Below are 26,763 nucleotides of genomic sequence, written 5' to 3'. Positions count from 1 at the left end.
TCGAATACAATGTGAATGAGAGAAACTATGACACTTTTGGTGGGGTTTTAAAGGCTGAGCCATTATAAAGTTGCTTGGATAGTCCGATGCTGCCGGTTGAAAAACATTGCGTAAATGTGCTGTGTGTTAAGGTCCCTCATTGGCCTCAACCATAAAATCCACGTTAATGTAGATTTTGGTTGCATTGCCGTTTACAAATATTACGTGTTAACACGCAAACTTTGGTTGTTTACGCAACATTTCTAGAAACTCGGCCCCATAACTCGGTCTCCTTTTTGAGAACACGTGGCAACTCCCCACACCCTTCCTAGTGGTTGCTTGTAGTAGTTTGCCACTGCGAGACACATTCATTTGCATAAGTTTAACTCTCTCCTCCCCTTTCAACGCGCCACAATCCCCCGCCCGCACGCAAGCCTTTCCACAATCCCTTGCCCCGTGCGAGCATGCGTCCAATAATGAGTGAATGGTAGGCAAGGGACACACTCGAGGCCATGCGTTTGGTGTGGCCGAGCTGCCAGAGGTTAATTGCACTAATGTCCTTCCATAGTTGACAGACATTTTGAATCAAACTATGCCATCTGCAGCTGTAGTGATTTTTAAATACATTTGTTGTTTTCTTTGGTTGCTGGTGCGGCATTCGCCACTGTCTTGCCGATGTTTTGTAAGACTTTTGGAGGGCCATGTAGCCCAACTACCTAGCCCTACCCCTCAAACAGAGGAGAAGGGCTAGGTGGTAAGGCAAGAAGTGAATTGGGATTGGGCGTAATTGTCTTCTGTTATGCTTCCAAATCATTCTCAGTCACTGCATACTTCAAACAAAGAGCAAAAGAACCACCCTCATACATTGTGTTGAGTTGTAAATACATGAATTAAATAGCAATCTACAATTAATTGATCTCAGACTCAATGTATATAACATAAGACATGACAAAAATGACATTCATTGCCCGAGGACATCTTGTGCATTAAGAAACATTGTTACGTGACTTTAAAGCTAAGTTAGGCAATTGGGAGAAACCTTTTTGAAAGAATCTAACCGAAAAAATCCCAATCCCACCTTTCAAGCCTCCCACCAAAGCCCCTCCCCAAAAACTCATGTCTAGCTTGCTAGCTTTAGCAATAATTCTACCTATCTTTGTGAAAGAGTATGAAAGGTATAGACATGTATGTCATCTAATTATTTAATTCAGCAACATTTGCTCTTGCTTTGCCATGCCTAAACAATAGGAAAAAGCCCACTATCCAGCCCGACTGTAACCATGTGATATTTTGGACCAATCGCAGGTTAGAACGAGATACCGGGCCTCTCTAAATCAAATACGGCAAGTTCGGACTTGTGTACTCTGTACTTGGCAAGTATGACTCAGGAGTACAAACTCCTGACGCAGTGCCGCTGGTTGTTGTGAAATGCATTCTTGGATACTTGCTTTTCCCAAGTCCTCACAAGTTACCTCCCCAATGCAATTGGACTGTACTTGGTAAGATGCAGACTTTTGAATGGGGTTTATACCAATCGAACGAGTCGCTGCTTGTCAGAGCCCTGGATTTAGTGAAGAGCTGTGCGAGGCTGATGAAAAGAGAGACGAGACATAAAGAGCAAAAGAGAAGGACAGAAAAAAAGATAGAGAAAGAGGGAGAGAGGATCTCTGTGGAGGATCTGCCTTCAGGTTCTTATCACACCTGCTGAACCACAGCTGCAAATGGCAGGACACACACACGACTATTCAGTCTTACACACACACCCATTGTGGATCAATTAACATAATTGTCATATTTAATACAAATTTTGACAATTTAAAATTGAATAGCATTCTAATGAATGCGTGTCTGGGTCAGGGGAATAGACCCAAGGGAATGGGGGGGTCTTGGTAAGAAAAGCCACGGTGATGGGTCTAGGTGCCGGGAAAGAAGTGTTGCAGTAGCTCTTTCTTGTTGACTTTTCCCATCTGGTTCCGGGGAATCTGGTCGAGCACCAGGAGACAAGTCGGGATGGTGTAGGGGGCCATGTGCTCCCTGAACACACAGAGAAAATAAATTGCTTAAAATACCAAGCATCTACAGCTAAAGGAATGCAAAAACATTATAAGACTCACACAAACACAGACACACGCATACTAGGGAAGTAAACAAAGGAAAACAAGCCCTATGGCAAAGGAGGGACAATGAGACGTGATATGTCTCTTGCTCATCAATCCTCTCTCTGTCTCTTTTAACCCTACCATTCCACCTCTCTCCCTTTTCATCTCTATCCCTGCCTAATGTCTCAGATTTTACTATATTTTTCTCCCTCTTCCTCGCTCTCATGGATTCTCTCTCTATCTCATGCGGTGAGGCAGACAGAACAGCCTGATGAACCTGGCAGATCGCAGCAACAGTTTAGTTGTTCAGCACCAGTGGTTTTACTGTTTTATTTTGGTGGCTCAAGTTTTGCCTCCAGCACGTCATGACTATCCTTAGCTAACCTAGTTTTGGGACGTCAGTGAGTTGTACATGTGTCAGTGCGTGCGCGCGCCTGTGTGTGTGTGTGTGTGTGTGTGTGTGTGTGTGTGTGTGTTTGTGTGTGTGTGTGTGTTTCCATTCCATTTCTTTCAGCTGTGCTCCCTGTGTTGGTTGTTGCTGAGCACTGATTCTGAGAGTTATTTGAAGAGACAGCTCGAGCCAAGGCACTTGAAACTAAGCAACCATCTTCCCCTTTACCTCGCTCGCCGTCTTTAACTAACATTGCCCTAGCTTTAACTTGACTTCAGATAGCAAGCCTTTCTCCAGCTGAGGTAACATAAGGGTATATACAAATTATTATCTTATGGTATTATTAGCATATAATTAATGTATTGGTGAAAAATAACACCTAATAACTACCTGTTCTTGTTTTGCATTTCTATAATGATAAGCCCCCTGAAATGTGATGTAAAAGGCAGCCCATTTGTCATTCTACCAAGATATTAAAATTAAAACCCAAGATGGACCTGAACTAGAAGGGCAGCTGAGCCCAAGCTGCAGAAGGTTTTAGTATTATTATTTTTTTAAATTGAGAATGAGATCAGATTCATCAAGGACCAGGGAGGGATTAGGGGCCTCTTACTCTGGGACACTGTGTACAGGGATACTGTTATGCTGTGTACAGTGGGCTTCAAACCAAGAACCTTTGGGTCGGGAGTCCAACACCCTACCGACTATCTCAGTACCTGGCCCAGGCCTTGAGCTGATCCAGCGTCATGCTTTGCCCCCTCTCCAGCTCCACCACTGCCGTGACCTTCTGCCCCCAGGTCTGGTCCTGCACACCGATCACCGCCACATCTGTCAAAGGTCAAAGGACAGTGGTCAGAGGTATAATAATGTCTAACAAAGGTTTGCTTCTAAAAATAATGTGTTCAGCAACTTGAAAATGACAAATGATAAAAGACGATTTTCTTTCAATCCTGAAGAACAATAAAGACAATGACATCCATCTAGATCAAAAAAAACAACACGTAGTTGTTTGGCATCCTACTGAAATATCACACAATTTGAAACAAAACTCTCCCAGAATTGCATCTACTAGACTTGTCACCTGTAATGTCTGGGTGGGCCAACAGTTGGCGCTCCACATCGAGGGCGCTGATCTTATATCCGCCGCTCTTGATGATGTCGACGCTGGTGCGGCCCATGATCCAGTACACTCCGTCCTTGTAGACCGCAGTGTCTCCTAATACAGGCAGACAACAAGAGAGGCAACAAATGTCCAACGTTACTAGAAACAGGGATCTGGAAGCACGTAATTGGCTAGTAACAGCAACACAAACTGCCGTTACTGTTGCTGTAAACAGCAAAGTGTCTGATAAGGGCTCAACTCCTTGCAACCTGGTCACTTTAGAAATCCCTTTCGGACAGCTTTCTCTACTTGTGAAAGTCAGTTTCAGCAGTTTTTAGCAGTTAGATTCAGTAGAACTACTGGATCCCAGATCCTACTGTAACACAGTAGGACTACTGGATCCGAGACTTGTTCTGTACTTACCAATGACTGGTGGTATAATGTCTACAGAAGGCAGAATATGTAATATTTCGGTATTATAATCTGTAAAAACGACTAGAGTTTTTGTTGTCTATTCTGATTGCCGTAATTTCCCCTTAAGAACTCGCATCCGGAAATATCGGAAACACAGGGAGTGAGGACTGAAGTCGGAGAACTAGATAGCTATCTACTCTAATGTTTTTTTTTCTTCAATTTTTTTTGTCAGGGAAATCCTAACAGACCTGCACTTAACATGATAAGCCCGACGTTGAGTTGAAATAAATAATACAATTTGAAGTTGCCTTTAATTTGGATTAAAATTGTTTTAGAGAGCACTGCCGGGAGGGGCTAGGGGTAATTTTAACGTTACTTTTTCTGAAGGGTTGGGTTGGCACTCGGCAGAGTCAAGAATTAAGAGGAAACAAAGGAGGATTTGCAAATCACAGAGTGTAATTGTAAGTAGGTGCTAATTGCTAATTGGTGAAATTGCCTGAGGTCTACTTTAGGGAAAGAAAGGCTTTATGGTAGTTTAAATTTTAACACTACTGTAATTTTAGAATGGCATAGATTAAGTTAAACAACGTAGCTGCTAGCAGTCAAGCAATATTATAACCTATGACAGCTATCAATCCCCGTAGATTGCGGTTATAATCAGCAATATTGCGAGAGTGACAACGAATGGCATGGTGTCTCTATTAATGGTATGTCCTTAAAATCATTGACCAAATGGATATACGAAGGCACTTGATGAGTGTGAGGGAGAATCATGGCATGGTGAGTGGCAGAGCAGCTGATGCTGAAGGAGCCGGCGAAGTCAGTCAAGATCTGCTAGCACAGGTCGAGTTTTTTTTGTTCTTCCAACAATTGGTCTTCTTGTGTCCATGAACCAAGGAAAAGCCAAAACTACTGGTTTATTACTTCGTTAATTCTGGCTAACTTCATTGGAAAATTCCGGTATAAAATGTGTTTTGCTTAGCCCGACACTTCTTTGGTAGTAAAATGAGGGCCCTTACATATAAATATAGGCATTGAGAACTGCGTAAATTTGCTGCCTTGTTGAATGGTCACCCCCCCCCCACCCCCGTCCTGTGCTCGCTCATTTTAATTTATCGCGCAATTAATTGATTTATTGCTTATCGCGACAGGCCTAGTACCAAAGCTTCTGAAAGGGTGCCAACAAGTTCGAGCTACACAAGCCGTCCGTTGATTGGTAGACAGAATCGTCACTTCCATACGACAGGCGGATAGTCCTACATTGTTGCACTTTGTTTATTGTGTCGTGTTCTTTTTTTTCATTGGATTTATTAGCAGGCTACACTGTGTCGGGCTGCTATCAGGTCACAATGCTAACGTAGCTGCCGCGGCTATCTCCATCCGGCTTAAACCCCGCCCTACCATAAGGGTACTGTCGCCGTAACTGAGCTGGGCCAAAACGCACCTTCACTACTGAAATAGAATCACAGGTCCTACATGAAAGGTGATGTTATACAAAGTGTATGTTGTGTTGGTTGCTGTAAATAAACACTAGGCTATACACTAAAGTCCTAACATTCAACATTAGTTGAAGATATGTGTTTTGATGAGGAATATACATTTATCAATAGACTAATAGCAGAACCTGGATATGCTACTGTTCTCTGATTGAATATTGGTATGGCCGTGGACTACATTTTTCTGAGATGGTAAATTATGGTTATTTCTACTCATCTTGATGCAATGTCTTAGACCTCACAGGGACTAAACTAGCCAGCTCCGAACTACAAGAGACGAGAGCTGAACGTAAACTGCAACCTCGTTCCTCTTAAACCATGGTATCCCAAAATCAATGGTCAACTGAACGAGCTGCACTTTATATATTAGTTTCATTTAATCATTTAATGTAAATGCATTAATCTCAAAGCAAACTCTTAACTAGAATTTTAATCTTTTTTTTATTAGATATTTAACAATTTTTCGCGAAGGCGAGACCTTCGGTCTCGGGAAACCTTCGTTCTTGGGGGCTATTCCCCGCTATTAACAGAGCCTGAGGTGTTGTTGTTTTAGTATATACTACACGTGAACATTACGAAAAAATAAACAAGATAACACTTTTTACCGGGATTTATTTGTTTTTATTAGCGTGACGAGATGACCGTCACGCTTGCTCCCCATTACGTCAGACACAAAAAACCATATCCAGAGTTTGAGATCTCAATCACAATATCCCGAGATAGCGAACGAATCAAATTGTGCCATCTTAGGAGGATCACGTGTAGCATATACTAATAATAAATATCTTGTATGGTGTATAAAAACTTTACTTCTGTATTTAATCACTCATACTCTTACTATTTGAAATGAGCAATGGCTTTATAAAGAAGCTAGTATGGAACCATATAATATATATAATATTAATAAATTATAAAATGTACAACAAATGACTAACCATTCACTTAGATAAAAAGGATGATATCTCTTAAGAAGATAACAGGGTTGATGTTGCAAACATTAATTATAACAGTGTTGCCATGAACCCAGTGTGATGGCAATTTGGGTCAGGGTTTTAGTCACATATCCTGCTAACTCCTGCCGTGCCGCCTGCTGATGCCGTCCCTTTTCCTCACTGCACTACTTGCTCTTCCTGTCCTTTTTCCTATGGCCGTCCCTCTTATGTTTCCCTGTGATGAGTCTTGCCCCCTGCTATAGGGGGGATTCCAGGTCTCATCAACAGTTGACTTTGTTACATCCAATGAGAAGCTATCACTCTTAAAGCAACATTTCGTATTCACATGTCAACGGACATGTCCTCTCTGTATCTTGAGATACAGAGAGGACATGATCAGCTGACAATATTTATGTGCCTACATTGAAAGAGCTGCCATGTCCTTTAGAAAACGTTAGTACTTATACTTATTAATGTCAAGTGTGTAAATCAATTAGAAATATATTTGTCTTCATTCTGTAAATACCAAGCGTTGCCTTATCTGTTTGTGTCACTACACATACTATGGTTAATTAAAATTAGTGGTGTAACGATACATGTATTCGTATTGAACTGAATCGGTATGGCCGTTAGGTTCGGTGCATGGATTTACACAGAGAATACACAATATAAAATTAAATAAAACTGGTGTGCGAATTAATTAATGTAATGCCAAACTAATGTTAGATACGCGATCTTCAAGGACAACTGAGACGCCTGAAAGGGTGCCGGCAAGTTCGAGCTACATACGCCGTCCGTTGATTGGTCGAATCGCACCTCCGTGAGACAGGGGGATAATCATGGACCTACTGAAACAAACACATTATCCGCAAGGTATTTTCATTTATTGAAGAAAATGTCGCAGAAAAGTTTGCCGTCCTTCTTGGACGTCCTATATTTGTTCATTGGGCGCATTCTTCTTTTTCCTTGGAATTATTAATAGGCTACACTGTGTTTGGCTCTCCCCCCCCCCCACACCATAAGGGTACTGTCGGCGGTGGAAACGCGAGCCGTAACTAAGCTGCACCGAACCGCACCTTCACTACTCCACCAAGCCGCCCCGAACCGACCCGCACCCTCCGGTGGAAGTGCGCAAATTCTGTGTACTTTTTACTTTCATAAATAAGGCATGCTGAAGTTACGGATGGAGTCTGGAGGTGATGTGGGGTACTTATTGTTTACATCTTAGATTACACACTTCAGGCTGTTGCAGCGAGCTGAGGGGAGAGACTGTATGACACTAGTTGGTACAACCTGAGACATTAAAAAAGAATTGCCTTCTGCATTTTTGATTTTTCTTTTCCCTTCATTGTACTCGTACTGAACCGTGATGTCTGAACCGAGGTATGAACCGAACCGTGACTTCAGAGTACCGTTACACCCCTAATTACAATGCTCTTGTGCTTATGCAATTACAACAAAGGTAAGGTAAGACCATGGATATGGCAATTGCTTCCAATGCAGGAGATGTTATACATAAAATAATATACACATGAGCAAGTCAGCATGTTGTATCAGCTGTGCATAATTTCAAACGTAGCTTTCCAGCAGTGATAACTGTGATAACTTGTCGATCTGTAGAGGGCTACATACCATAATTAGTGATGTTATATTTTAATATTGATCTAGCCTACCACAATGTGTCACGATATAAAGTTATAACAACGTTCAACACGCTGAAACTTTACTCTTAGTGTGATTCTTTTGACCGCGTATAACAGGGCTAGGCTAACTTAGCCTACGATGTAATTCTCCATATAACTCATCTACAGCTCAACTAAACTTGGCAGCTGAAGGCTACTTTGAATGACATTCGTTGCGGCTATTTTCTTAAAATGAAATGACAACACAGGATTAAACGTAACGTGAATAAAACTTTCATACATTATCGCGTCTGTGAACATGTTTGCTGCTTCGCGTCAGATTGATTTTCACCGGCAAGAGAACCCAACTCCCATGACCCCCACACTGCAGCACGACATCAAACAGACTTGTTTCTTTTCTTCTTTTGATAAAGCGATAAATAACCAACCAGCGGCAGAGAATTACATATTCTATCTTTTAGATATATACTTGTAAAAAGAAAGAAAGAAAAAAAACCCTCACAGATTCCTTTATCACATGAAATTCACAGGAAAACTTTGAACTCAAATTGTGTGGATTTATGAGATACCTTTTTGACTCACAAGTGCATCTCTAAATCTATTCTCTTATATTTATTTGTAAATAGCAAATAGATCTGTGAATCTAGTTTTGTTTTTATTGAGACTAATGTGACTTCATAAATTACTGCTACGCGATCAACCTTAGCCCGTAGACATGTGTTGAGATAAGAGCGTGTGTTGCTATTGTTATTTGCACAGTGTGAACTCTGATAAAAGGTTGTCCTTAAAAACAGAGACGGTCCCCACATTAGCATCATGCCAATTTTACCTGTGCGCACTTCCATCGCACACCTGCACTGATGCGCCTGTTTCAGCATGCATCTGGAGCAAGAAACACGTGTGTGTGCATGTGTGTGTGTTTGTGTCGTTTGAGGGCTCAGGTTGTCTTTAGGGCGTTGAGATAAGTGGAAGTGGGTCAGTGTGGGACGGGGAGCGAAGGGAGCGAGGAGTGTGTACAGTTGGGCTGTAACAAGGGTTGGGGTGGGGTAAGGGGCAAAGGCAACGACAAGGACAGAGAAGGACTGTTTGTATGTGTGTGTGTGTGTGTGTGTGTGTGTGTGTGTGTGTGTGTGTTGCAACTTCTCTGTGAAGCAACCATTGCAACAGAAGTATATCAATATATATTACTACTGTCTTACATTAACCATTACTGACCAAGAACAACTACTACTGTTTGATATGGATATTACTGATTAATAAAAATAACTTAAATACTAACTAGTGCTTTATTAATATGTTACAGTACTATTTTTGCTAGAAAAAAAAATCACATAGTACAGCAAGTACTGACAGCAAGTACTCATGTAGTACTGCACTAGTTCTGCTGATAACCCATAATTCATTCATCCCTCCCCTGCCTGCACAGACACTGCCTTCTGGCCTCCACCTACTTCCTGCCGTCTGTCTCCCCCCCACCTTAATCTTCCTGGTCGCCGTGGTAACAGCAGATGACAGCCCATCTGTCCCCATACATCACACACTGCATTCCTGTTTATTAGCAGGGATAAATCATACATATTTCATGATATATCGCGTGCGTCCGTCGCCTCTGCACAAACCATTTATCAGCCGCGGCCCCGGCAACACCACCACCCCACACCCCGAGCGCTCTCCACACGCACGCTCGGCACACCGCGTCGCAACCGCGAACGCTCCACTCTATTAAACAAGATTGATACAGTGGGTAAATTTAGATATCGGGAATGTCTTCACAGTCCACCGCTCCGTGCTGATGGAGGGAGGGTGGCAGGGGAGGAGAGTGGAGGAACAGAGGAGAGGAGAGAGAAAAGGAGCCGGTGTCTGGCTGTTATCTCCAGTCTGGGTGGTTTTTACTGTCACCCCCGCCTCTGAGGAGATGGGTTACGAGGGAGGGGGGAGGGGGATAGTAAACATCAACCCAACTGGAGTAAGCACCCAGACACCTGCTCCAAGTGCCTGCGTGTAAAAGGAGGAGGACGACGACAAGTATGAGGAGGGGGCGGAGCAGAGGAGGAACGCTTGTGTTTTTAGGCCCCACCTCCTCTAACAGCATCCCATCTCCTCAGAGCAGAGGACATAAGATGGGGAGAGCTGTAGTCACGCTGAGTGGCTCTGTTCTCATGTAAATGCTTGTGGGAGAGTAGCGCGACAAATACACGCAGAACGATAAGCACCTGAGCATGACGCGTGTGTGTCAGTTTGTGTTTGTGTCAAGGGGTCGTCTGTAAGTCTGTCTGTGTGTGCTGGGCAAGAGTGTATCATTATGAATATTTCAGGCTGGGGGGAGGGGAGGAGTAGAGTTGAATTAGCGATGTTGCAACTGGCTTTGACCTTTGAACTCGTTAGGGAGCAGTAATAGAGGGAGACTGAGTGGCTGTCCCCTTTAGAAAGGTGTACACACACACACACACACACACACACACACACACACACACACACACACACACACATTATGCGTGTCATTGCACGGCGGTAGATACGGTCAAATGGCTTTCTTAATTAAAACGATAAGGTGCCTAATTGCTCTGGGCTTTCCCGGTATTCAGGGGCTTTAGGGCAGGGGAAGTTCTGAAACCGATGAAGGGACACAAACTCAATGTTGCTCAAATTCATAGGAGGATGACTAAAACTGACAGCACAATTGCTGTTAAAGGTATAATATATACTATCTTCTGTTAGGGGGATCTCAATCAAATAATAACAAAATATGAGGTTGATGAAAAGAGTGGGAACATACTTTGAGATTTAGACTGTGTATTTGATTCGAGTTTTCAGGTATTTCTGGCATCCCTTATATAATAACAGAATCAATCCGGAGTCAGACAGCCGTCTACTCTGAAATCCAACAACAATCCTTCATCCCTTGCATGATTCTATTCAACTTGTGCATGGACAGGAGGGGTGAAGGGTTCGGAAGTGAAGGAGCGATAGCAAATCAATGAGTTGAGTGCAGTAATTCATTGATCTACAATGAATTACAATTTTACCCTAGCTTGGTGGCTGGCATGAGCTACATGTCAAAGTAGAAGATGTAGTGAGCTATATCGAACTCCCCCGGAAGTTAGGGGATTGATGGCATATGGCGCCAATGAAGTTTGTTTACCATTGCCAGGGTAACGATTGTTTTTGGCTTGCCACTACATCGCTGTTTGTTGCTGAGTGCTACATAGTTTGTGTGGTGAGCTTTATTCCTAGTTGTAAGTACTGATGAACCTACTAAGTGAGCTATCTTACCGAGCTTGCAATACACCTATACTTTGAATATTTTGTGTTTTACTGTAAGTCTTGTAATTGTTACGTACAGCATTTTATGCAGAGTTTAAAAGTTTATTATTGTATTAAGTCAAGTAATTGGGCATGGATTTGTTCATGTCTCTCGACCTTAACAGCAGCATCATCCTCTCCTCTCATCAAAACCGTAATGTGGAACAGTGCATGTAACTAAACTCACTAGCTAACCCACATCTGTGTGTGTGTGTGTGTTTGTGTGTTTGTGTTCGATTGTGTGTGTGATGTGAGTGTTTGAGTGTGTGTGCGTGCTTTAAATATATCATTTTGTTAATTTTGCTTGATATAACCGCACCCCCGATTCAAAAGGGCCCACACCCCCTTCCTGTGCGGGCCACACTATTTTACAATACACTGCTGTGCTATATGTCTACTGACATATAAACATTTGATAACAAGACATGGACTTTGCAGTAACGGTCCAATAACAAAGTACATGAAGTCATTCATTTTAATCTGTCAGTACTCTCTTTTTTATATATGCACATGGTTAGTCACTGTTTTTTATTTCTTTGCAGTCAATTGAAACAATTAGTTTCCATTGTTTAATGAAAAGCCCATTTCATTGTCCTGTCACAGAAATAAGTAAATGGGACCACGATGCAAACATCTTCTCTGGAGAGAACATGTACACATTTTTACTGATGTCTGCCCCTCACAGACACTGTTAGCATACATGAATATTAATGCGTTAAGGCTGTTGGCATGGTGATGCAAGCATTAATGACAATGAATAGTGGATCGCCAAGCCCCGAAAAAGCACTTCTGCCGTTATATATCATCCTTCACGTCGGCCATGGATTCACTTTCCCACTAATTAATATCACGCAAGAGTGATCTAACGTGTTAAATGTAACACATTGGACAGCTTTATGTTAATGTAACTGATTACGTTTCATGCGGCAGATAACAACGACTCCTAGATGGATGTCATCTTGGCGTTGCCCACTCATTGAGAGGCGTAACCATGCAGGACGTGGGGTTGCAATTCAGAATCATAGAAAATAAGAATTGTGGTCGTTATGTAACTTAATTTCCCCCCGGCCGTAGACATGACTTTAACCCACCAAGTGTAAAGTGTAAAGTTAAATGTATTTTAATCCTGTTTAATCCCGATTAAGATCGCATGCCAGAGGGAGTGTGAGAGATTGTGGTAGAGTGAAAGTGAGGTTGGGAGAGAGAGCAAAAGAGGGGGGCTGATAGACAGATAGAAGGTGAGGCAGTGCCATAGATGAGCAAGCGAAGAGGTTAAGATGGAGAGAGCGACAGGTTGGAGAGCAAGAGAGAGAGAATAAGAGAGAGATGTTGACAGGCTCCCTATAGAGCTGCCATTCACGCTCCATAGTTCAGACTCTCTGCAGGGCTGGGGGAGACCCCTTCAGACACCATCCAGCTAATCCATCTCTTGATCTCTTGATCTCCTTTGAAGCTCCTCCCTCACCTCACCCACAGCAACACTCCTGTACGTCAGCAACATCCTCATCCTTGTCAATCTCCTTCATCCCCTTCCTCCAACCCTGCCCACCACGAAAACTGCCTTTAACAGAGACGCTTTCAACGTGGCTTTAAATCATCTTTGTTCATCTCACATTTCCTGCTGGTCTCTCCACGTAGACTAGAGGTAGCTTCAGCATTGTGCACAAACTGATAATCAGCATAAGAAGGTTTTCACCATGTTTTCTTAATGTTACTAACCACAAGAAAGAGCCCTGGCAAAGAAAACCATTTGAGTGGAACGAAAAACAAAACTACAAGGCTTACACAAGGTGTATATACCTGTACAAGTTGTTAAACACGCATATATTTGTATATATATTTGATACCAAGTGCCTTCCTAACAGGTGTCAAGTTTTTTTTTATAGTGGCTTCAATCCTGCTTCAATCCATAATGTGGTGTTTTTGCATGTCAAAAATAGTCAAATAGGGTCTTACCGGTGGGATGATGCAAGAGGAATTGGATGATTTAGGATTTGATTGGAAGTAGTGCAATGACCTAATCTTACAGTTATTATTCTGTCTTAAATATGGTCTGAATAACATCCACCTAGTTAAATATAGCAATACGATCAAATTGTTTGGGAAAAACAAGCATTCAACTGTATGTTCAGTCTAGAGAAATTAGCCGATAAATTAGAAGGTATTCTCATGTCATGTTGTTTTAAGGAGACCATTTGATTTTTGTCATTTTGCTGTTCTTAATGTGACAATTTATTTCACAGAGACAAAAGCGTTGGGTCGAAAGATTGTGAAATAACACTTTTAAATGGCACGGTTGGAACTGTGGTATGGACCAGTACAGGGTGAACATCCTCTAGGTCACATCCTAGAGGATGTGATAACTAGGTGAGAGGACCATTCCTGCTAGCTGGGGATGAGACCTGCTCAGGGCGAGAGAGGTAGAGGAAGAATGAGGGAGTGGGAGCGAGAGAGGTGTATGGGTTAGTAGGGGATGAGAGACAAAGAACAGAACTAAGCAAAGAGTAACACCTCAACCTAGAGCGCCCTCCCGTCTCACTCACACACACACACACACACACACACACACGTTACTGGTAGGCACATTGAACTGAATTAGAAAACAGACAGATGGATGGAGAGATGGAGGGGAGAAAGAAACAAAGGGGAGAGATAAGAGGAGAAAGAAGTGAAAGAAGGGGAATGTGATTAAAAAAAGGGGGGGATAGCGAGTGAGAGGACAGGTGATGTCACGACTATTGAAAGAGGGAAAAATGGCAAAAAAAATAAATGCAGTGCATTCATAATTTATAGTACATACTAGTACACACACACACACACAACACACAAAACCTTGATTGCTTTGCTTCTCTTACAGTGTCAGAGAGCACAAGAGAGAAAATAGATGAAGTGATGAAAATAAAGAAATAAGATAAAGAGAGGTGTGGTACCTGTTGATCTATTGTACATGTTATTATTGTTTTTGTTGTGTACCATTCTTCAATGTTACATGAATTAGTATTATACAGTCAATAGTGGGAGGTGTGTTTGACTTTCAGTCAAAAGATACCGGGTTCAACTCCCAATTGTATCCATGGGCAAGATAGAGCTAACACTGGTCTTTAAGGACATGTTTCTACAAAGACAGCGCTAACACTGGTCTTTAAGGACATGTTTCTACAAAGACAGCGCTAACACTGCTCTTTAAGGACATGTTTCTACAAAGACAGCGCTAACACTGCTCTTTAAGGACATGTTTCTACAAAGACAGCGCTAACACTGGTGTTTAAGGACATGTTTCTAGGTCAATGTTAGACAGTCTGGATAAAAGTGTCTGCTAAATGACTATACAGTAAAATAGTTAGCGATGAGACAATCAGCATTGCTGATTGTGGACAACATTGAAAAAAAACAACAGCTCATGGCACTTTTTCTAGACCTGCATATATGTATGAGAACATGAGAATTCAAGCTTGAAAACTTGTATAGTGTCAGATTGGAGTTTTGTGTGAAACTCTGACAATAAGCTGCTACAATGTTTGTCTTGAGGATGTTTTGTATCTGGTGTAGACAGGCATTGGAACCTTGTAGATAAGTGTAAGGAAGATAATATAAAATTATACTTTAATAATCCAAGGTGGGAAATTTGGATGTCCCAGCAGAAAGGGCATGGTAGCAATTGAAATTGTAAGAATATAATGCATAAATGCAATATTTAGTAGCAGCAATGCAAATGTTGAGGAGGACCTTTAAGACAGGTGACATGATTAATGTTTTTCAAGAAAAATGTCTATCCCAGGAACAGTAGCAGACTATCCAGAAAGTGCAACTGTTTTTAAGGCACAGTTAAAAATGCATTAGTCATATAACAAGCAACCCTAAATAAAACAAGTAGAAACATGCATAAACTGTGTTCCAAACATGGCCGCTTAAGTGTATAATTTGGTGGGATTTATAATTATAAAGGCAAAATAACGCCATTTATGTTCATCGCCATAAGAATGATCATAAAATAGTCAGCTGTGAGGAACATGAAATTACAAGTTCATTACCAAGTAATTTGGCGATTTCAAAAATGTTCTATAAAGCTGAGAAGTTATCATAGGCGGCTGGTGCAAGCCTTCATTAGCCAAGCAATGTAAGATATAGTAATAGAGTCAATGATCACATTTTGACATTTCAACTGCCTTTTTAGTGGGTTGCATATATAACAATCCCAGTGGCCTACATGGCGTGCTTAATGTGCAAAATGCAAACTGTAAAGTGCTTCAAATTTCAAAACAGGGAAGACCTACTCAAGGGCTCTATGTTTAGAAAAAAATAATAGTGTATTGCCTATAAAACATGAGAGATACTAGCTGCTTTAACTGATCATTGCACAATCCCCAAAGTTTTTCCCGTTTTCCTGTTGGGCGTAGTCTACCTGGTGGAGGTACCTGGTTTAGACGGGGGGGAAGTGTAGACAGGTATCATGTACCTGGTGTAGACAGGTATAGTTACCTGGTGTAGACAAGCGTAGGCTACCTGGTGTGTGTGGGGGGGAGGGGGGATGCACACCCTCTAGTTATGGATACGCCAACACAACAATCAGATTTTTCAGATTTTTGCAGGAGACCTCAAAATCGGAAACGTACCACGTCCCTTAAACCCAGTCCCACACTAGAATGTAGTATAACTACGTTTTTTGGCTATTCTTTTCAATGGGCCTGCGTCGATGTCACGTGACTGTCAAGGTTACTATGAACCCCCCCCCCTCCCCATTATCATATATACACATATGCACTTGCTTACATCCTATGGCCAATACTTCATTTGCTGTACTATGCAGGCATTTATCCTGTATTTAATACATTAACATGTTATATTAACACAATATTCTGAACAACCCCCAAACATATTGATTCTAGATTCCTGTGATAGGAGCGGGACGCTGTAATGAGCAACATTAATGTACATAATATAACTAGTTTATTAGTACCGTATAAAGTGTAATTTACACAAACCTAGATGAGGATTTATCACCTTAATAATGCACATCATGCACCATCATTTACAAATTTAAAGACAATGATTTAGCTGTCTTTTACTCCGAGTAATAGCTCTACTCCAAAACACAGCTCACTCGTTGCCATAACGATGTTAAAGGTCCCATGGCATTCACTTTGAGGTTTTGTAACATTAATGAGTTCCAGTAGCCTGCCTATGGTCCCACAGTGGCAAAAAATTGCGTTAGGTGTAAAACAAGCATGATTGAAAGGCGGATTATTTTTTCAAGTGCTCCGCCTTTGAAAAAAGTACTGCTCAGACGGGCCGATTTGGAATTCGACCCATATGTCGTTATAAGGGGCAAGGTTACCTCCCCTTTCTCTGCTTTGTCCGCCCAGAGAATATGGCCCGCAAATCAGACAATGAGCTACGACCACGCGAGCGCCACATGTGTGTGAAAACACATATGTAATGCAAGTGTTGTACTTTGGATAACCGTTCTGCTGGTGGTGTTTTGGCGTATAACAGGTAACATAATAACGCAAGTTTACGTAAAACTACCATTTGGCGAAAAGACTAGACTGCGTCGGGTTCTCTGACATCTCTGGTACTTCCACAACGAGACTCGTGGTGGGGGTTATCTCGGCCATGGTTGAGAAGGAATTGGGGGAAAGGGACTTTGGCTTTGACTCCCTAAAATCCAGATTGAACCGTGACATGGAGGAGAAAGTGATTTTTGCCTGGGATTGTCTCCCACCGGAGCCCCGCTGCCGCGGCACCGCCGCCCGGAGCACCGCCGCCCGGAGCACCGCCGCCCGGAGCACCGCCGCCCGGAGCACCGCCGCCCGGAGCACCGCCGCCGGAGCACCGCCGCCACTGCCGCCCCTTTCCCCGATTCCTTCTCAATCATGGCCGAGATAACTCCCACTACGAGTCTCCTTGTGGTAGCCAGAAACTGTGTGCGACTTCAGATGATATTATGAATCCGAGCCATTGCGATACATTCACTGTAAACATTAGCGCATGGTACCGTGGCCGCAAGCTGCTCAGGGCCACACCCCTACTCTCCACCTTAACCCGCCTCTCTCCTCCTCATTAGCATTTAAAGCTACAGACACAGAAACGGCACTTTTGTGGAAAGCTCATTGTAGGACTGGCTCGTAGTGGTTGTAATTCTGCACCAAGGCTGAATTTCGAGAATGAGTCACCAAATACTGTATTAGGGGCCACCAACACCATATAAAAGCATCCATAAAGTACCATGCCATGGAACCTTTAAGTTTGGCAGCTGAGCTGCTTCACATTTTGTTCTGTGTAGCACGAAAAAGTCAGACAATCGTGCTCTGGGACACCATTTATTTTCATGAGCATGAGCATAAAATTGTGTGCTACCGGGTTGTGGGTACAGGTGTAGGTATCCTGGTGTAGATATGTGTGGTATACAACACAGCAGTGGTGGAAAAAGTACCCGAAAGCCACACAGTAAAAGTACAGATATCTTCCCAGAAATGAATCTGGTAAAGCCAAAGTCACCCAATAAAATACTACTAAATACTACTACTAATAAAAGTCTTAAAGTATCTGATATTAAATGTATTTAAGTGATATTATATGTACTTAAATATTTAAAGTAAAAGTACAAGTAAATACTGTTAATAAAAAAAGCCAATCAATTTGCACACTATACGCCTCTGCAACACAGTGTAGTGTGGTTCAGTGGTATGGTGTGTGTACCTGTTTTGAACCATCCATCAGAAGTGAAGGACTCCTGGGTCTCTTGTGGTTTGTTCCAGTACTCCTTAAATACAGTCTCACCTCGGACTAACAGGTCGCCTTCCTTCCCCTCAAGACCTGGACAAACCTGCAGACAGACCCACACAAAGACTTCTTAGAGTGTGTGTGTGTTTGCGTGCATGTGGGCGTGTGTGTGTGTGTGTGTGTGTGTATGTGTGTGTGTGTGTGTGTGTGTGTGTGTGTGTGTGTGTGAAAGAAAGGAGGTGTGAAAGTGAGTGTTTGTGGTAGTATTCAAACTATAATCATCATTCACATCTTATTGTGTTTAATGTGGGATAGGTAATTGTATACATTTGTTATCAAGCTACCATCCCCATCCATCTCTTAACGATGGTGACCTACTGGCGAAACAGGTGTCATTACCTGGCAGTTTCTGTGGTTGCCTTCAGCAACAACGATGATGCTGCTACCGTTATCAAGGACGATGCGAACCTCTACACCAGGTAGCGGAACTCCAACCGCACCTGTCATGAACACACACACACACGCACACACACACACACAGTATAACAGATAAACATTCAATGTAGGGTACAGCAAGGAGCCTGCCGTATAAAGTGAATATCAAATAAAATACATTGTCAATGTAAACAAGTAAAATATTTAAATATATGATGTATGATATATAAAATACTTGTTGCTTAAAAACCTGAAGAATTTTGAATACCTTTCAAATATATATTAATATTATCCGATTGGGTAAGCACTTTTAGTCCTATTTGACCATCCCAGCATGTTAATGGAGCAAATGCTGGCATTTTGTGTGTGAATCATAACAGAAATGTAAAAATTAAAGGGAACATATTATGAAAACAACACTTTTTCTGGGATTTGGGGTGTTGTTTTGGGTTTCTGGTGCTCCCACACGCATACAAACTTTGAAAAAAGTCTGTACATGATTTTTTGAGTGAGATATGCATTTCTGAAAGGACCCCGCCTACAGTTACCAAACGAGCGAGTCAGTTTCGGCGCCCCCTCCTACGTAGGAAGGGGGCACAGTTGAATATTACCTCCCACTTCCCCACTCCCCTCCAATCAGAGCATAGCTAAGATTTTGTGGACCAGTGGACGAGCAGCTCCGGCGGGGGGAACTCGGCGGCAGCTCAGCTCCGGGAGTACAATCCCCTTCTCTGCCGGACTGCCGCCGAGCTCCCCCCGCCGAACTTTTCAGATGTGTCCCGGAGGTCACCCGCTGGAGCAGCCGGAAAGCTTCGGCGGCAGTTCAGCTCCCGGAGTACAATCCCTTTCTCCTCCATGTCGTGGTTCATGAACTTCAGAGAGTCAAGGCCAAAGTTCCTTTCCCCCAATTCTTCTCAACCATGGTCGAGATATCCCCCACTACGAGTCTTTACTTGTTGTGGAAGTGCCAGAGACGTCAGACGCAGTTGGCCGTGATATTAGGTATAATATTATATAAATACCCATATATAATATTATTATTATATAATATTATATAGATATAGTGCTCTGTTGCAAACGGCAACAATCCCTTCTCCTCCATGCTGTGGTTCACTCTGACAGCTCATTGGTCAATAGGCAGCAGCTCATTTGCATTAAAGCTACAGACACCAGAAACAGCGCATTCTGAAGGGACTGAAACAGAGGGGAATAGCGGTAGGCAAGATTTTTTTTTCCTAAAAGCTTTTTCCAGCAAAAAGCTTCAAAAACAAGTTTTCTGAAACTCAAATGCTATGTTTACTTGTTGGGACAACACCATAATATGTCTCCTTTAATGTTTGAACAATTTAGATTGAAAGGTTTCATATTACATTGTTCGTTTCATGAACATTGCCATTATTAAATGGCTTCAGTTCAGCCGAAGCTTTTCAAGCCTGAGTCTGATACCGAATCATAAATTCAGGCCAAACAATGGGTTTGCCATCAAACAGTGTCCTTACCAAGACTGGAGCAGGACGTTTCACAGTGGTCATTAGTGATGTTGTGGCTATCTTATATTTCAGATGTAACTAACAGCGATTTCTCTAGATCATCACTGTGTGTTCATTGACTGAGCAAGGTGTATATTTTATAAAACCACCACAATGGCAGTGCAACATGGCGGCATCCATTGCAGAGGACCTTCTGCCCATTCTTGACGTAAAACCATAATCATACCAAAAATACCAATATAACCAATATAACCAAACGCAAACAGATATGGTCTTAGATATAGAGAGAGATGTTCTGATTTGTCCGAAATTAGGTGGGGGCGTTCTAAAAGCTTAATTGTCTCATACAGCACATGCATGAGAGCAGTTATCTGCTCTCCGGCGGGAGACAACATAATGAAAGCTTTTAGATCATGCTATAGTTCTTGTCTACAGCAAATTCTAATAGGCCTACATTCATTGCAGAAGGCTTACAGGCTATTAACCATGGGTAAGAGAAGATAGCGGTGCTAACTGAAGACTGAAATGGTGGTGTTAAAGAGCGGCATAACGAGGGCTGACAGCTTGTCAGGTCCAGCAGGTAACAGCGCTACACCCATGGGGACTTGGGCCGCTGCTTCCTCCTCTCTGTCCCCATCACGTTTATATTGTCCTTTCTGCGCTTAAAGGACATAAAAAACAAGACAAAAAAAGAAAGACTCACCAAAGGCAGGGAAAACATAACCCTCTCGGGCTGGTGAAAATGATTCTCTGCACACATTGGCGTTATACTATAAGTATCCAAGAAGCTTAACCCTTATTGAAAGTAATTACCCTTGATGAAGAAATTCTGATTCAAGATTTGGCTGAGAAAACAACTTTGGATGTTTGGATGAGCCATAGTACAAACAGAATGTGCACTGTGGCACGAGACGATCTCTGTCAAGACAGATCGTTCAGACATATTATCATTCACATTCTAATATCATCGTATCGTAAGACTGCAGGCTGACTGCAAACACGCTGTTTCAGGAAGTTCAGAAGAGATGCTTTCTGGCGTTGACTTTGAGCTTTGTAGCTTAGCACACCTTAATCATGGAGAAAAAGCTATATGACACACTAAACTTAAAGGAAAGGAAAAAAACTAAAAAGCATAAAATGATGTCGAAAAAGTAGCAAAGAAAAAAAAAGAAGGTTGCTATATGTCAAAGAATTTGGATTTTTCTGAGCAGTTTTCAATTGGCCTTAATGTGTTAAATGGTTGAACTGCCCATTCAAAGCCCCGATATACTTCCAACTGAATTTTAATTTGCTTGGTTGCAAAGGCTGTGGAACATCTGCCGAATACGACAGAAAATGCCAACTTTTCATCAGATTGCTCCGCACTCGCCATTTCTGCTGCTTCATCGAATCTGTTTGGTGTGCGTGTGCGTGTGCGTGGTGCGCGTGTCCTGGCTTGAGGATACAGTGGCTCTGATTGGCTACCATGAAACCCTAGCCCTAGCCAATCATAATCGCTTATCTCGTTGTTAACCCACCCGGTCTCCTCACTAGCAGTTTGTGTTTGGAGCCAGTGGTGCATTCGGATTACGCAGTTTATTCAATCAATTCATAGTAACCCACTGCATTTAATGTACAGTAACGGTAACTGCATTGTAACGACGGAAACAGTAATTAGTTAGATTACCCGTTACTGAAAGAATAATGACGTTACCTAACGGCGTTATTTTAAACGGCGTTAATACAAACACTGCTATTGATGAACACACATCAAGAAAACTCCAAGCACATGTGTCACAAGAGAATTAAGGGCTTTCTTAAAAGAGTACAGATCTGAAAATTTGCACTGTTAATGGTATCCACCTAATGATAGCCGTATGGTAGTTATACAATAACAAAATGGTCATATAGGCAAAATGGGTTGAAACTATGGACGTTTGGCTTTTCTATGAAATTGTGGGAAAGTAAACATTTTTAGAGCAGAACACCAGGGTGAAAAAGATGCATCTGATTTTAGAGATTAATATGATGAAATAATTTTGAGTCCAGGTCAATCTAGTAAGGAGAAATAAGGCTAGTTCATAATTTTTTTAAATAGCGCTACCCACAATTTGGGTTTATGGGTAGTGGTGGGTATTGGTATCCACCTAATAATAGTTGTATGTTTTTTTTATACAATAACAAAATGGTCATATAAGAAAAATGGGCTAACTGCTACAACTCTATTGGCCAATATTTCTCTAATGGAACTAAATAAAACAAATTCTGTTTTTTGTGAGGCTTGGTCTAAAGATTTCATGTGGCGGCTTTGGTGAATTTTTGATTATTTTTGTAGCCTGTGAATCTTTTTATCATGTTTAGCTTTAATATGAAATTGTGGGAAAAGTAAACATTTTTTATAAAGGGTTTTACAAATGCATCTGATTCTAGAGATTAATATTCTGAAAGAATTTTGAGTCCAGGTCAATCTGGTGAGGAGAAATAAGCCTAATTCATGATTTTTTACAATAGCGCCACCTTTGGGTGCAGTACCACAAATTTGGTTTGTGGTACTGAGTTTTCAACGGTACAGTATAGGCTGCAGTATGACTTTTACAGAATTTGAGGAAAAAAAACGTTACAGACACAATAGGGGTTACAGAAACAACAATAGCTTTGCTGCTCGGACACCTAATAATAATAATAATAATAATAATAATTAATAAAGGGTAAGATAAAAAGGACAGACTGCAGGCCCACCGGCCTGAGTCAATGTGTGTATGCAACGGTGTGTCTGCCTTACAGCTAATTTCACAAGCCAGTGCTCAGCAAATAGTGGTTCTGATTAAACACTGTCTCTACTGCTTTCTATTGATTCACAACGCTCCAACTCTGATTGGCACTGTATATCATCCTAGTCCTCCAACTCCCTACACATCTCCTCCATCACCATCTCCACTACACCACACACCAAATATCAGCCGCTCCCAGGCTTAAAAAATAAAACAGTGTCCACGCACTGCTTAATAACAGCAGAAAAAGAAATTATGAAAATTAGCCCTTCAAATAAAATTGCCTACCCCAACTGAATAATATTACGTATTTTAACATGTTAAATTGGTGGCTGGCATGGTAAACAAACCGAAATATAAAATATATATTTCTGCCAACAAGGTGATTGAAGAAGTGTCTTCTATAGTATCGTCATTTGCATCTCAAATTGTCCTAAAAGTAAATAAAGCGAGACATCAGATAAAAACTGACTCTAATTTCCCTAAATCATCAAAAACTGGAGAATAATCAATTCCTGGGCCTTGGCTTGACTTTTCTCTGCCATAGCGACATACCTACTGCTGTTGTCGACCAAAGGAATCTCTGTACACTAAAATTTGACAAACTCTTTGGACAATCGATTAGTCATTAGGATTAACTTAGTCAGCCACATTGCATTCTGCTCTACCTGCTAGCCTAAATATAACTTAAACACTGTTTGGAGGAAGCCAGTGTGTTTCAGATCTACTCTTGGTCTGAGTCTGACTTGGTTAAGGCTTAACATATGAGTTTCAATGAGAAGTGGGTGGCACACCAGGCAAGCCACAGAGTTCCGCGTTTGGCAGCATTGCATAATAGAAGGACAACACAGATCGGAAGATTTGATTTAGATCTTGTTCTGTGTTTAATATAATGTGTCCCAATGGATGGCACTGCTATGTACACCATGGTGCAAATTCTGATATATTCATACTCAAAGCCTTTCAAGTTTTCAAAATGAAAGTTGAGCATTGCACATAATTAAAATGTTAAATGATATGCTTCCATTATTTTTTATCGTCTTCCTTTTTTAACAAAATGCAACCACACTGACAACCTCTCTGACATGGTATCACTTAGTAAGGAACAGAGTTAATGTTCAGGAAGGTTACAAATCAGTCTCCATTAGGTTGTGCGCGTTCAGTTATGGAAACGGGGTTGTTTTGACCTCCTGTCTTGTAAGTCTTATAGTTGGTCTGCATATTTACTTCCTGCCCCTGAAAATAATGGATTAAGTAGCGCTTTTGCCCTTTGTAAAGCAAAACAAGCAATTGTACAACCAATGACAGTTTGATCAAACTAGTGCATATCGATCAACCAATTGACCAACCGACCGGAAATGTACAGCCCTAGCAGTACCAACTTCTGAAGTTCTGGTCAGCATCGACACACACACACACACACACACACACACACACAAACACACACACACACACACACACACACACACACACACACACACACATACACACACACCTTGTGGCTGCAGTGGGAACATCCATACAACTGATGTGTTGTACCAAACACCAGAGCGGAAGTAGGTGTGTGTGTGGGTGTGTATGGACAGCCAAAGGGGTCAAAAACTCCCCCTCACTGTAGACGTGTATCGATTAAAAATGACAGTAAATACGGAGTAAAGCCTTAACACCGCATTTTAGGCTGTTGTATTTTATTATGCTTTGTATTTTATTACACTGTAAAATATCCAGTTTTAGTGGTTCAAAGGCCATCTTTTACGAAGCTTTTCCTGAACTCTACAACACTGTAAAAGACGATGTTAATCATGAACCTTTTCACCAAATCAACGATAACCGAAGTCAGAACAACCCAGTCCATTAATAACCTGTAATTTTCATTTGAATATTCAATGTCAAAACTAATGAACGATTATTCGGTCATCCCATATTTGGTAATTCTTTAGATGGCTGCCTCTACCTCAACTTATGAGTTGAGGTGAAGTGTTCCCAGAGGTTTAGGGCCTTCACATATGTATAATGAAACACCTTCACAGGAATCTCGGGCTGAGGTTGAAATATTTGAACTTAATTGAACATGTGGATGAGGCAAATTTGCGTGTTTGTGCAAGTAGAATCGCGCAAATTTTGCACCATTCACGTCATTAGGGCCATTTGCGGCGCTGGTGATGCACTGCAAGAAATAGGTGTATATCCGCGTCTCTGCATTGACTTGCATTGTATGTAATCCCACCGCACCAAAGATGTGCTCCTCTTTCGGTGTGAACGCACCTTAACACACGCACAATTTTAGATTTGAATCGTTGAAGATTCTATGTCACCTCTAAAATTTCTGTGTCTGTGAGGGTTTACGGGGACCCAGCGGGGGGTTAGACAGGGTGTGTGTACCTGGTGTACGGGGACCCAGCAGGGGGTTAGACAGGGTGTGTGTACCTGGTGTACGGGGACCCAGCAGGGGGTTAGACAGGGTGTGTGTACCTGGTGTACGGGGACCCATCAGGGGGTTAGACAGGGTGTCTGTACCTGGTGTACGGGGACCCATCAGGGGGTTAGACAGGGTGTGTGTACCTGGTGTACGGGGACCCATCAGGGGGTTAGACAGGGTGTGTGTACCTGGTGTACGGGGACCCGTCGGGGGGTTAGACAGGGTGTGTGTACCTGGTGTACGGGGACCCATCAGGGGGTTAGACAGGGCCATGCCGATCTCCGTCATTCCATAGCGCTCCAGCAGGGTGTGGCCGCTGATCTGCTCCCAGCTCTGGAGAACCGGTATGGGCAGAGCTGCAGAACCGGAGACCATCAACCTACACATACACACAGGAGAATACAACAGGCCAGGAATAAAACACACACACACACATCAGGAAACTCCCTTTCTCACACACACACACACACACACACACACACACACACACACACACAGACACACCTCTCCATCTCTTGGTCCTTACCCCCTAGTCTCCTACCTCGCCACCCCCAGTATGTAACCCACCTGATGCGTTCCTGACAAACAGCCCTGATGTAGTCCCTGACGTTGGGCTGTGTCAGGTGCTGCTGGTAGTGGAGGATCAGCTTGGAGTAGATAGTGGGAACGGCCATAAACACGCTGACCCTTGGAGCCTCAGAGCTCAATAGCCTCTCCCAAACCTGCAGGGAAAGACAGAGTGTGAGACTATGGTTGGGAGATTATCCTACCATAAGTATTATGACGGTTATTTTCTACATATCACATATTATTTTATAAATATTAATATAATTTCTTATTTTATCTTGACTGAGATATTTGTCGTATATTTGTGTTTTCTTTGTATACATCTGTGTATATATGTTTATATCTCATTCAATATTTTACCATCCTGTACTTCTGCTGCTCTGACTCCCAAAATGTCCAGTCTAAGATAAATACAATCAACGTTTTATCACTGTTGCATATTGTTCAACCCTTTACATAAAAAGCTGAATATATTTATAGATATATCTTGAATACCTTCATATTGAACTTTTTTTATACACTTTTGGCTGTTTTGTAGTTTTAATGTTTTAGTACTATAACATTCTCCTTTGTTTAATTATTCATCATCTGCTTTAGGTAAATATAATATACAATATACAATATATATTGGCAGGGTCAGAAAGGCAATAACGCTTTCCTTTTGAGTAGAGGGAAAGACAATGAAAGAGAGAAGGAAAGTTGTAAAAAAGATGAGGTAATGATTGGGTTGGAATCCGAAAAAAAAATAGCGAGTGAGGAAAAAGGGGGAAGAAAAGTGAGAGATTGAGCAAAAAAGAGGAAGGGAGCGGGGGAGAGTAAGGGGCACAAGGGATCGACTAATGAAGTTTCAAAAGGTGATTTGTATTGGAAATACATCACGGCTGCTGCTATGCATGCTGGGTAGCTCGATGGGAGAGGGTGACGTGACAGAATGGATGAGCCTGAATCTATATTATGCAAATGAGCCCAAATTTCATGTCCCATCGGCCAATTAATAATCAGACAGGGAGGTGATGTGCA

At 42.0% G+C, this 26,763-nt stretch overlaps 1 protein-coding gene across 1 annotated transcript in view; it reads right to left on the bottom strand.

The window, feature by feature from the left end:
- Nucleotides 1-1,140: 1,140 nt before the first annotated feature.
- acsf3 (acyl-CoA synthetase family member 3) overlaps nucleotides 1,141-26,763 on the bottom strand; it is a 43,956-nt gene continuing 18,333 nt past the window's right edge. The window contains exons 4-10 of the mRNA XM_079736360.1: nucleotides 25,744-25,898; nucleotides 25,410-25,555; nucleotides 18,482-18,582; nucleotides 18,059-18,185; nucleotides 3,551-3,685; nucleotides 3,186-3,297; nucleotides 1,141-2,013 (exon numbers count right to left, since the gene is read on the bottom strand). Of these exons, the coding sequence (XP_079592486.1) occupies nucleotides 1,893-2,013; nucleotides 3,186-3,297; nucleotides 3,551-3,685; nucleotides 18,059-18,185; nucleotides 18,482-18,582; nucleotides 25,410-25,555; nucleotides 25,744-25,898 (897 nt within the window). The 3' untranslated portion in view covers nucleotides 1,141-1,892. The remainder of the gene's footprint in view (nucleotides 2,014-3,185; nucleotides 3,298-3,550; nucleotides 3,686-18,058; nucleotides 18,186-18,481; nucleotides 18,583-25,409; nucleotides 25,556-25,743; nucleotides 25,899-26,763) is intronic.

The sequence above is a fragment of the Pollachius pollachius genome (assembly GCF_949987615.1).
Source record: "Pollachius pollachius genome assembly, chromosome: 5".
Lineage (NCBI taxonomy): Eukaryota > Metazoa > Chordata > Actinopteri > Gadiformes > Gadidae > Pollachius > Pollachius pollachius.
This window is presented reverse-complemented; position numbering and strand designations above follow the sequence as displayed.